The sequence below is a fragment of the Phaethon lepturus genome, unplaced genomic scaffold (genome assembly GCF_000687285.1).
Source record: "Phaethon lepturus isolate BGI_N335 unplaced genomic scaffold, ASM68728v1 scaffold41701, whole genome shotgun sequence".
Classification (NCBI taxonomy): Eukaryota; Metazoa; Chordata; class Aves; order Phaethontiformes; family Phaethontidae; genus Phaethon; species Phaethon lepturus.
The window spans coordinates 319-11,164 of record NW_010520577.1 but is presented as its reverse complement, the minus strand read 5'-3'; the positions used below and the strand labels follow the sequence as shown (position 1 = coordinate 11,164).

General features: G+C 52.7%; 1 protein-coding gene across 1 annotated transcript in view; it reads left to right on the top strand.

Annotated features, from left to right (window-relative positions):
* Nucleotides 1–6,770, top strand: part of ARRDC1 (arrestin domain containing 1) — a gene marked incomplete at its 5' end in the record, with an annotated part of 17,820 nt that extends 11,050 nt beyond the window's left edge. The window contains 6 exons of the mRNA XM_010297439.1: nt 2,484–2,534; nt 3,073–3,227; nt 3,731–3,913; nt 4,288–4,464; nt 4,648–5,059; nt 6,026–6,770. Coding sequence (XP_010295741.1) covers nt 2,484–2,534; nt 3,073–3,227; nt 3,731–3,913; nt 4,288–4,464; nt 4,648–5,059; nt 6,026–6,090 — 1,043 coding nt within the window. The remainder of the gene's footprint in view (nt 1–2,483; nt 2,535–3,072; nt 3,228–3,730; nt 3,914–4,287; nt 4,465–4,647; nt 5,060–6,025) is intronic.
* Nucleotides 6,771–10,846: the final 4,076 nt, after the last annotated feature.

The window sequence follows — 10,846 nt, the reverse complement described above, 5'->3', positions numbered from 1 at the left end:
GAGGGCCTCTTGTTGCAAGCAGGAGCTGCATGAGGGGTTTGCAGCTGCTCCCTACCCCAGGTGGGGTCAGCACTTGGGCTTGGTCTGAGCTATTGGGGTGGTCAGTCCGGCGACTTACTCGGTGGCCGGGTTACCTGTGTGGAAACTGCATCAGTGCCACCAAGTCACGCGGCGGCTCCGACAGCCGAACCGCATCCTCTGCAAGTGGTGCTGGCCATGCGCGTTGCTGGGAGAGTGTATTGCCTGGCTTGGTGTTGCGTTGGGAGCAACCACCAGGACCCCTGGTTTTCTGCAGGGGGTTAGAAACTGCGAACACAAAGTGCTCCCGGGTTCACTTCCAGCCTGATTTTCTGTTGGTGCGCATGAGCTGGGCAGGAGCTTGCCCAAAATTACTTGTTGGATCATGCCGCCTGCGGTGTAGAAAAGGGACTTTCACTTTGTGGAGTCTGTGAGCAATTCCTAAGGGTCCTGGAAAGGCTGCAAAGTTTCATGCTCCTAGCAGGAGATTTGAAATCACTGCCTGCATGCTTGTCAGGGGCTCTGCGGGTCAGACAGCTGGAAGGTCTCCAGGTCTGGAGGAAACTCGGTGGCCACTATCTTCTGGGACTCCCATCCAGTAGCAGGACTTGCTCCCTCTCCCTTTCAGATGGAGCAAGTCCCCTTACTGCAATGCAGAAGATGCACAGGATATTGATTCACTTTCCAAAAGTTAAGGGTAGTGGGTATAAGATCAAGGCTGAATAGTGCCCAATAAAAGGCAGAAGCCCCTGCAGCAGCAAAACAAGCACTGGGTTAGTTGAGTCATTCATATTAGCCAGGCTTTACCCCGTAACAACAAGCCACGGCACCTGCTAAATCTCAAGCTACTGCCTTTAGCGGAGCGAGGCTTCCCAAGAGGGGAAGGGGAGAAGCTGTCCCGCGGCTCCGGGCCTGCCCCAGCTCTGCGAGGCGTCAGGCCTGGCTTTGTGCCTCCACCTGGCGACCAGAGCGGGTGTTGCAGTTCAGCCGGATTGGGTTTTATTTGGGGCTCACCAGGGAGGTGTTCTGGGTGGGGTGATGGGAACGAGCAGATCTTGCTCCTCTCTGTAAGGACAAGGTGTATAAATAGACATCTCTTCGCTTTCTCCTGCCCTGCCTTTGTAGCGATATGCTATGGGATGCTTGTCGTGACTTGTCCCGCCTGCCTTCGCGCTGCAGGCGGGATGCACGCTGACTGGGGTGTCCTTAGGTCCCCGCGGGGCGGCTGAGGATGAAGGAGGCACCGAGTCAAACGCCACCCCCCGGCCTCCTACCTGGATCGCGGTGTTGGCGGGGGCAGGTTTACCCTTCTCTGCTCCCCACCTCCTCCTGTCACATAATCCACTTAATCCCCTGACGATAGGACTCTATTACTGTCAGCTCTGCGGAGCCAGTATTGCTGACGGGCAAGCTGTCCCCTCCGTCTTGCATCAACAAAAGAGCTAGCCAAATCCCCAAATCCGGAGTCTTGGTGCCTCCAGCAGTGATCCTACAAAGCAGAATAAACACAGCTTGATTTAATAGGTATCCAGTTCTCCTCTTAGCCACTTTAAAAACAAAACCTCTCATGTTTACAGGTATTTAACAAATGTGGATAAACCTTAGTGCTTTTCTTACCGAAGGCAACTTTGGGAGCTGCTTGATGTTACCGGGTCACACTGCGGGTCCAGTTCAGCCTCAGCTGCCCTGGGAGGGAATCCAGAATCTGGATGGGAGTGCCAGAGGGTGGATGGGGTCAGGGAGTCTGAGTCTGTAGCTGTTGTTTTAGCTGTGTGCTGAGTCTTGGCTCTGATCTGCATCCTCAAGGCTGCTGTTGAAGAAAACCAGTGTTGAGGTTTTAACGTTGTGGAAATCTTTTCCTTGGCTCCTGTTGTCTAAGCAGCGGGGCTGAGGTATTGCAGGTCCCTCCTTGGGACCGGAGCTGGATTTAGGCCTGGGAGAGGGACCTTTGGTTCTAGCTCCTGAACGTACTGCAGTCTGTGTGGGGCTTGGTGTGTGGCTAAGGCTGTAATGGCTTGATGCCCACCAGGCTTCCTTAGCACCCTCGGACAGTGCCTGTGTGTTCTCGCCCTTCCCCCTGACTGGCTGTAGCCAACTTGAGGAAAGATGAACACACAACATCCCTTCTCCATGCCCTGTGTCAGTAGTCTGGGGCTAACCGCTTGCTGTGGCACTGGGATCCCTTAAACCCTGCCCCAGCTTACCTTATTTCCGGGGTGTCTTAACCTAGAACCAGTCACTGGGAATGGGGACCTCTCCTGTCCCAAGGAGAGGTGGGTGGCAGCAGATGCTCCTGTTGGCTCAAGCACTGCGCATTGGCTCTGGAGTTGTCCAGTGGGCTCTAGGCAGCTGAACAAGCTGTGTGTCGCTCCCCAGGTGGTGGTCTCTCCAGAAGATCATGCTCACCAGAAGATCACACCAAAGAACAGCCTGTCCCACTTACCTTTTCCTCTTGTTTCCTGCAGGGGTCCTGACAGCTGGAGAGCACAACTTTCCCTTCCAGTTCCTGCTGCCAGGTATGATGCTGATAAACGGCTGAAGGCATTTGTGTGTAAGCCTTGGCTTTTGCAGCCTCTCGAGCTGTGCTGAGCAGGACTTGGGCTGGATGGCAAAGGCAGGCTGGCGGCTTGGCTCGGAGATGCTAGAGGGAGTGTAAGGTCAGCCGCAGACAGCAGAGGAGCTTAGGCCTTCTGCGTTGGTGCAAAGCTGGGTCTGAGCTGTTGCTGATGCCTCTCCAAGCATGACCCCGTGAGGTCTCTGGGTATGCGCAGGGGCCATGCCAGCCATCCTGTACACAGTGTGCCCTCAGAGAGAGGATCTCTGCTCTTGAACTTGTGGTTGCAGAGGATCCCTTCTGCAAGGAGGTTGCAGCAGGGTCTCCAAGTGACTTAACTGTTCAGTCCCAGGTCTTTTGGCAGGGGGATCCCTGACTCTAAAATGCTCGTGGAACTCTTTAGGTGAAGAGGAAAGCTGTTTAAAGAGACTAGCTATTTCCAGTTCAGAAACGCTTGGCCTGACTCAACCTTATGATCCTTTTCTTTCTCTTTACTCCAGCCTCTGCTCCTACATCATTTGAGGGCCCTTTTGGCAAGGTCCTCCATCAGGTGAAAGCTGTGATAGACACACCTCGCTTCTCCAAGGACTACAAGTGCAACAAGATTTTCTATGTTCTCTGCCCTCTCAACTTGAATGACATCCCTGACATTGAGGTAAGAACAAGGAGGAGCGTGGCTGGGAAGTGCCAAGGCTTCAGGACTTGTCCTTGTCCTGCATTCTGTCTGGGGAATAATTGTGTGGTTGGACAAGTGTCTGACTGCATGCCCTGACTGTGCAAGAGCAGAGCAAGGACTCCTGATCTGTCCTGCCTTGCCATTCAGTCCCTGCTCCAAGTGATTTTTGACTCTTCTGCATGTTGCTTTGAAAGATTTAGGTGAATTTTCAGCATGCGGAGAGAGGCGTTGGCCCAATAGCACCAGGTGCTGGTAGAGACCTGGGTTTGGGGAACTTACTTTGGAGGGAAGAGTGACTAATAGGACAGCAAATCTGGGGGGATGAAGAAGTGAGATCTGTTGCCTGTGGCAGTGCTGTGTTGCTGGTTCTTTGTGTCCTCTTAGACCAGATATTTCTGCTTGCTTGTTTTGAATCTCTTGAGTTTTTTTTCTGGAGGCTCTGACTCTCTTGAGCCATCATCTCTGTCTCTGCTCTCCTGCAGCAGCCCAACACTATGTCAATCACCAAGAAGTTCAACTACAAGCTTGTGAAAAGTGGCAACATTATCTTGACCGCCACCTCGGATCTGAAAGGGTACATCGTGGGGCAAGCAATCCAGCTCCGCACCGACATAGAGAACAAATCGGGCCGGGACACCGGGGCTGTGGTAGCCAGTCTGCTCCAGGTAAGCATCCGGAAGGGTGATTCTTCAGCTTGTGCTGGTACTCCACCCCCCTGAGGCCTCTGTGAAACTGGGGCAGTTCTCACCAGTGTGCATCTCTGCTGCGTGTGGTTGGGAGGTGGCAGCAAGGAGTCCTGACCTCTGGCTAACTCTATTTCTCTTTACCTTCCTGGGGAAAGAGGGGTAGAACTTGTCTTGCTTATACCAGCTCTATCATATAATAATGGGTATTACTGCTCTGTAACATGCGTGTTAGGTTTGTGCTCATGCTTATTTGACAAAGCAGTTGGGTGGTTTTGTGTCGTGATTTAAGTTTGCAGGAGACAGAAGAGCATCTGCAAGCTTTCTGCTAGCTGTATATTCTCCTGTCTGTACAGAAAGTGGCCTATAAATCCAAGCGCTGGATTTATGACCTGAGGACCATTGCGGAAGTGGAAGGCTCAGGCGTGAAAGCCTGGAAGCACGCAGAGTGGAAGGAGCAGATCCTTGTTCCAGCACTGCCCCAGTCCATTCTGCAGGGCTGTAGCCTCATACATATCGACTACTACATCCAAGTGAGTACCTGAGTGCTCCTGGGGAGCTCCAGTGGGCTGTGCTGCAACTTCTGTGCTCTCTTCTGAGTTGAGCTCAATCGCTGAACTCCGTAGCTCTGTGGTGCGGGGGGCCTTTGCATCAGGTGAACCTTCCCAGCACAAGCTCTAACGAAGAGGATGCCACTGTTTTTTCTTCTCTTACAGATTTCCCTCAAGTCTCCAGAGGTTTCAGTCACTCTCCCCATTTATATCGGTAACATTGCTGTGAACAGGGTGCCTCTGAGCCCCTCCCGGTCCATCCAGCACATCCCGTCTGCAGTGGTACCCAGTGCCCCGCCAGAGGAAGAGGAAGCTGCCAGCGGTTATCACCCCATGGACAATGTCTCGATCCCCACCAAAAGCCATTCCCAGCAGCAGCCATTTAGCTACGCCCCAGGACTGAGCTTCCAGGAGATAAGGGTGGACTCGGAGCAGACGGGCTCCCCAAACCACCCCACGCTCTGCTTGTCAACAGGAGCCACTGTCCCTTACTACGCTGAGGGGAATGTGGTGCCTGTCCCCACAGCCAGCTCCCTAATTTTGCCTCCAGAGTACAGCACGTGGGGCTACCCATACGGTGAGCAGCCCGCTCCTGAGATCTACATGGGCTGGCAGCGTGGCGGTAAACGTCTCCTACCACAAGAATCTCTTCGCTGGCTGTGAACTGGGTGGGAATATAGGGATGTCAGCCTGCCGGGGACTGATATCAGAAGGGATCATGAGGTTTCTCTGCCTGCTTTAGTCTCCAGAGGAGTCCCCTCTAATAGCTCTAAAAGCCCGTTGTCCGTTCCCACATCTACTCCCGTGCCTGCCCCAGGCTCATCATGAGAGGATCTCCCTGTTCTTAAATGAGCTTTCAGCCTCCCACTGATAGAAAAACTTTTTGGCTTGTGGTGAGGCTGGTGGGAGCAGAGCCAGGAAAGTGATGTAACTGAAATCCTCTGTCTGACTTGGAGTGGGCCTGCAGCTGGTCTGAAGACACAAGCCGTGGGGGTGGGAGCTGAGAGACTGTCCAGGGTGGAAAAGCTGGGGGAAATCCCAGCATGCTGGATTCCTGGAGCCGTGCTTGTCCCAGGTGGCTGGAGTGGCAGGGACCAGCAGCGTCTGTTAGCACAGACAGACTGTTAGCACAGTCCTACCCAAATAAACCCGCCTGTTGGCACTGGGGTCACAAGACACTCAATGTGGTGCTTCAGCCCGGGCTTGGGGCACAAGGAGCATGGATCAGCTGTGATCTGGAGGTGCTGGAGTACATGAGGATGCTTGTGAAAGAAGGGGAGGAACAGAACAGGACTTTGAGGTGCTGATTTTAACCCCTGTAGGACAGGGAGGGACTGGCTGGCTCAAATTCTGCGTGTGCACATACAAACCCCATATATTTCAGCGGGGCAGGTTGTAGAGTCCTGGAGAGAGAGTGCCTGCATGCATGACACCTGTACATGGTAGCAGTTTGCTTTACTGTGCACCGAGTTACAGAGACCGAGGTGAAGGGAACCTCCCAAACACCCACCATAACTGCTCTTATTCTTTCTTTCCCCCGCAGAGGCACCTCCATCCTATGAGCAGAGCTGCAGCAGTGCCACCTCCAGCATCAGCAACGGCAACTAGCCCCTCCTGCTTCGAGTCCTGCTGGCGCTGCCCACCCCCGGGCGCCACGGTTCACCTGCCTACTGCGAAGTCTGGTACAGCACAAGGCGTTTTATCTCTCTGGCTGCTTGGTGGAGTAAATGGCACATCCCAGCCTGGGCTTTTTAAGTCTCTTTCTAGGGAGGGGGGGAAAAAAAAACCACAAAAAGGGCAGCCAAAGCAGCCTGCGTGCGTGTGTAGGAGAGGTCTGGGAAACAGAACCATCTCCTTCTGCTGCACCAAGTGCTGCAGAACTGGTTTTGCCCCAGGGATGCCCTCTGCAGCAGCCTGTGTTTAAAGTACTGTAGTCAACACTAACTGCTTTACTATCAAAGCACCTGCGATGCCTTATCTGAAATGCTCCTGACTTGGCATGTCTCCATGAAGGCTGGGCTGTGTGGACTTCCTCTTCTCTTTTAGGGGCCATGTGCTCTCCAGAAATGGTTTTGACAGCCCTTCCTCCTTGTCCTTGTAGGTCCTAAGGCTAGCTGAAACAGGAAGCTTCTTGGAGTAAGCAGGTTTGGAAGGTCAGGGACTCTTAAAAAGCCAAAAGCACAAGCCCTCACTATACCTGTGTTGTGGGGTGACGGGCAGCCTTTAGTCCTCTCGCAGTGGGCTGCACCGCTGCCTGCATGCGGTGAGAGGAGAGCAGGCTCTGGCAGTGCTCTGAGGAGGCCCTGGTGAGCTGTGGAGGGAGAGCCCGCTGTTACCGTGGGCTTCTGGCCTTTTTCAGCAAGGGTGACTTTTCTCGGAAGAGCCCTGTAGGAGACAGTCCATCTTTGCTCGCTGCTAGACCGCAGCGCCCGGGATGAACAGTGCTAGTCAGTCTGCAAGCAGGGGGACCAGACTCCTGTGTCCCCTTTCCCACCCCTGCAGGGTGTCCTCTCCATCCCAGCTGCCGCTGCCTTTGGCAGGCCAGGATTACATGACAATCAAGTTACAAAAGTCTGTCCAATGCTACCTCTGAGTCTGCCCGAGGCCCCTGTCCATGGAAGCCCTTCCCTTGGGGACGACCCTCCCTCGAGGCTCAACCTGGCATCTCTCGCAGGAGCGGTCACCGCTGCCAAGCCCGTGTGTGAGGGTGCTTGGCCCTGGGGACTGTCCTCTCCGCGTACTGGTTTACCGCTTGTCTCCTGAGCCGCCTCTCGAGCCACAGCAGGATGCGAAAATGAGCGAGTGGGAACACAAACTGCTGCGCCTCATTTGCCGCCTCCGCTGGACCTGGCAGGTCGGGGGAAGAAGCTGGTGGATGTAAAACAACATTTTTCTTTTGCGCTTTTTTTATTCCCCCCCTTTTGTTTAGTTTTTTTTAGTATTGACTGCCCAAGCTGAGGAAACCACAAACCAGATACTTAAGAGCTGCAAGCATCCAGCCACGGCTGAAATTGTGGCCTGCAGACCTTTGGCAGTCTGAGAATTGGCCTCCTCACGCTGGGCGGGCAATATCTAACAAACCTGTTGGGAGCACTACAACCTCTGCACACCCCTGGCAGGCAGCTGGGGACAAGCCCTGCTTTGCACTCTTTCTTTGCAAATGCTTTTTTTTTTTAAGTGTTGAATTGCTTTAAGGATAGTGTAGAGAAGGTGCCGTTCTGAGCAGTGCTGGCACAACATGCACCAATGTTGATAGAATGATTGTCATGGTCCTTGAATATATATATATATAAGATGAAGTTTTGTTTTTAATGATTACATTCATAAATACAAATTTTAATGCTGTATTTAATAAATTATTCTAAGAGAAATGCTGTGCTTTTTCATCCATTTGTGATGCTTATCCATGTGCCTGTTCATGCCAAATCCAGGAATGCACCTCGCTGATTTGTTACAAAACGCAGCAAGTTTTCTTGCTCTCACCAGGAAGGATGGTGACTTCTGCCAAGGCAGTTCAGGGAAAACAAGCACGCTGCAGCCTGACTGTGATGCTGAGCTCCTAGTTCCAGATGGCTGGAGGGAGTCTGGCACCATGTGGGCTCGGCTCTGGAGAGAGCAGCCACTGCACTGCTGCTTCCCCAGCTCTGTGTCCCGACGCCATGGTTTGTCTCAGTGCCCCACAGGTCTCGGGCAGTGCTCTGCTGTCTGACTGGAGAGGTGGGCTGGGGGGAGGAAAGGGAGAGTGGACTCTCCCTTCAGGAGGATGGAGATGGCACAGCCACGGTCTGTCTGGAAGGGCTGGAGACCATCAGCCCATGTCCTCTCCTAAAGAGCCATTTGAAATAAACTTATTAAAAATGGAAGAAGGCTCCTCCCCACACCCACAGTTTGGTGATACCATGTCTGAAGCATGTAGGTGTTGCCCAGATGTTGTTGCAAGTAGCCTGAGGTGTGATCTGAGTCTCAGACACAACGATCCTCCTTCACCTTCTGCTCAACTTACACTTCTGCCCGGCTTTTATTATTTAAGACTCTCTCCTTTGCCTGGTCTGTGCTTGCCATGAAAAGTGTTCCTGAACAGGAACGCAGGGGGTCAAAGGCAGGGACTTGTTTGTTCCTGACTGTATGTCTCTTCCCCAGTGCTGCTCCTCTTCCTCCCAGTTAGTTGAACCTATTTTGCCTACTCAGCCCGTAGCTCCTGTGGCCTTCCTTGCTGTCGGCAGTACGTATCCCTCCTTTCAGGCCTCGACCCAAATCCCTTCCACACCTCTGGAAGAATTCCTATGAGCTTTTGATGCTTCTGGACGTGCTGGGTTGGGCTACAGGCTCCTGATCCAGCTGGGGGCTGGGAGAAGCAGCCTAGGCTGGGACTGGGTTCCTGGTTCCTTGTTCTCCACCCCTGAAGCTGAGCTGCTGGTGACGTGTCCAGCCCATGTTCCTTGGCTGGAAAACTTTAATGCTGTTTGGTTACTGTGGCCAGAGCCACTGGGATGCCCTTCTGCATCCCCAGCCAGCATCTGTCCTCCTCATTTAACCTTTACAGTTGGGAATGCACTGGTCATGGTGGAGAGGAGAAGCCAGCTGTCTCTCACGCAGCTCCTGGGTTGTGCCCTGCGTCTCTGCACTGCTCTGGTGCACCTGAGCTTCCTCACCCGAACTGTATATGCTACAAACTGGTCCTTCAGCACCTCTTGCTGTACACTGTGTCCCCTGTGCAAAGCAAGGAGCAAGTGGGCATGCTCTTCTTCACTGGCGAGGAGGGTCCACCTCTGCTGGCTGCTGTGGTGGGAGCAGGAAGGAGTCTGAGCTAGACTTCATGGTGGTCCTTGTTCTTGTGGATAATGGGGCTGGCTGGGCATGCACAGCTGCTGCAGGGAGAGGTCTGTCTTGGACCAGCGAGGTGGCTCTGGCCGGGGCGCAGCAGGGTATCACCCCAAGTTTGTCTCTGAGCAACCTCGCTGTTGTGCAAGTGGGCAGAAATAACCGGCGAAGCGCTGTGGTTTGCAACGTTCCTGCCCAGCCGTGCCTGCTCCCCAGCGCTGCGGCAGGGAATTGAAGCCTGACACAAAGAGCCTTGTTTATGTTGCATTCCCCCCTCTGAATGGGTCCAGGGCTGCAGGAAGGAGGAGTTAGTCCAGCTCTTCTTAAACCTACTCGCAGCTGTGGCCCCAGGGTGCTACGGCAGCAAGGTCCTTGGGGTACTTTGGACGAGCACGATGGGTCAAAACCCAACGTTTGGGGTTGAGTCTATTCCCCTCTGGAGAGGGAGAGAGGACAATCGCTCTGTCCTCTGCCTCACTGCTGGCTCCCTTCTCTGCAGCCTCTCCGGCTTCAACCGCTAACTCACGGGCAGCTCCTGTAGGCCCCGGGTCACCCCTCTCTCCTCTTTCTGAGCTCTGGAATAAAGAGGAAAAAAGCTCATTTTCTGCCCCCAGCTCTGGGTAAAAAACTTCAGCTGGTTGGAATTCATTCAAATTCTTGGCTCAAATTTTTAAGCAATGGTTTTTTAGTTTTGTTTGAAATGGGGAGGGGAAGTGGGTGAGCTAATTGTTTCCAAACTCAGCATTCAATGGAAAATACCAAAAATACCATCTGTCCTTTTTTTTTTGCTGCTGCTGCTTCTTTGTCCCTTATGGTTTTGTTCTTGTCCCACTCTCCACATGTGCCGCTTCCATATTTTTGGCTTTTTCAGTGTTGTTTGTGGCCTGCGAAGCTCCGCTTTGGCACCTGTTGTCCTGCAGGAGATGGGGAACGCGGAGACAGGGGACACGAAGGCTCTTCTTGTCGTTGCATGGTGATGCTTTTTTAGCTTTCCACTGAACTTGCAGTAGTTTTGTAAAAGTAAATATTTTCTGCTAGGAAGTTTTCCTGTTGAGCCACCACAAGAGACAGATAAGGGGTGTTCCGGGGTCCGTTTGGTTTTTATTCTGTATTTTAAAGTATTTCCAACTGTCTGCAACAGGAACGTCTGTCCCATCCCCCTTCCCCAAGAGAGACTGGTGGGGTAAAACCCTCAAAACTTGTGCCCTTTCTTGTACCCATACTCGTGGATGTAATTCTTTATTCCTGTGGTTCTCTTTACAGATTTTGGGTTTTTATACAACAATATTTGTGATGGCTCTGTACAACCTAAGACTTCTGTGTGATTTATTACTGGGTTTTAAAATGTAAATGATAAGTTTTACATGTTTACCATGGTTTCTGGGGAGTATTTTTGTCCTGGGTTTTACACCACCAAATGTAAAGAACTAAAAAATGTAAATAAACATCTCCTTTTCTAAGAGCATGGGTGCTTTTGCTTGGGTTAAATGTGTGATGAGCGCCGTCTGTATGCCGAGACTTGCCGGGAGGGCCTGGCACTACA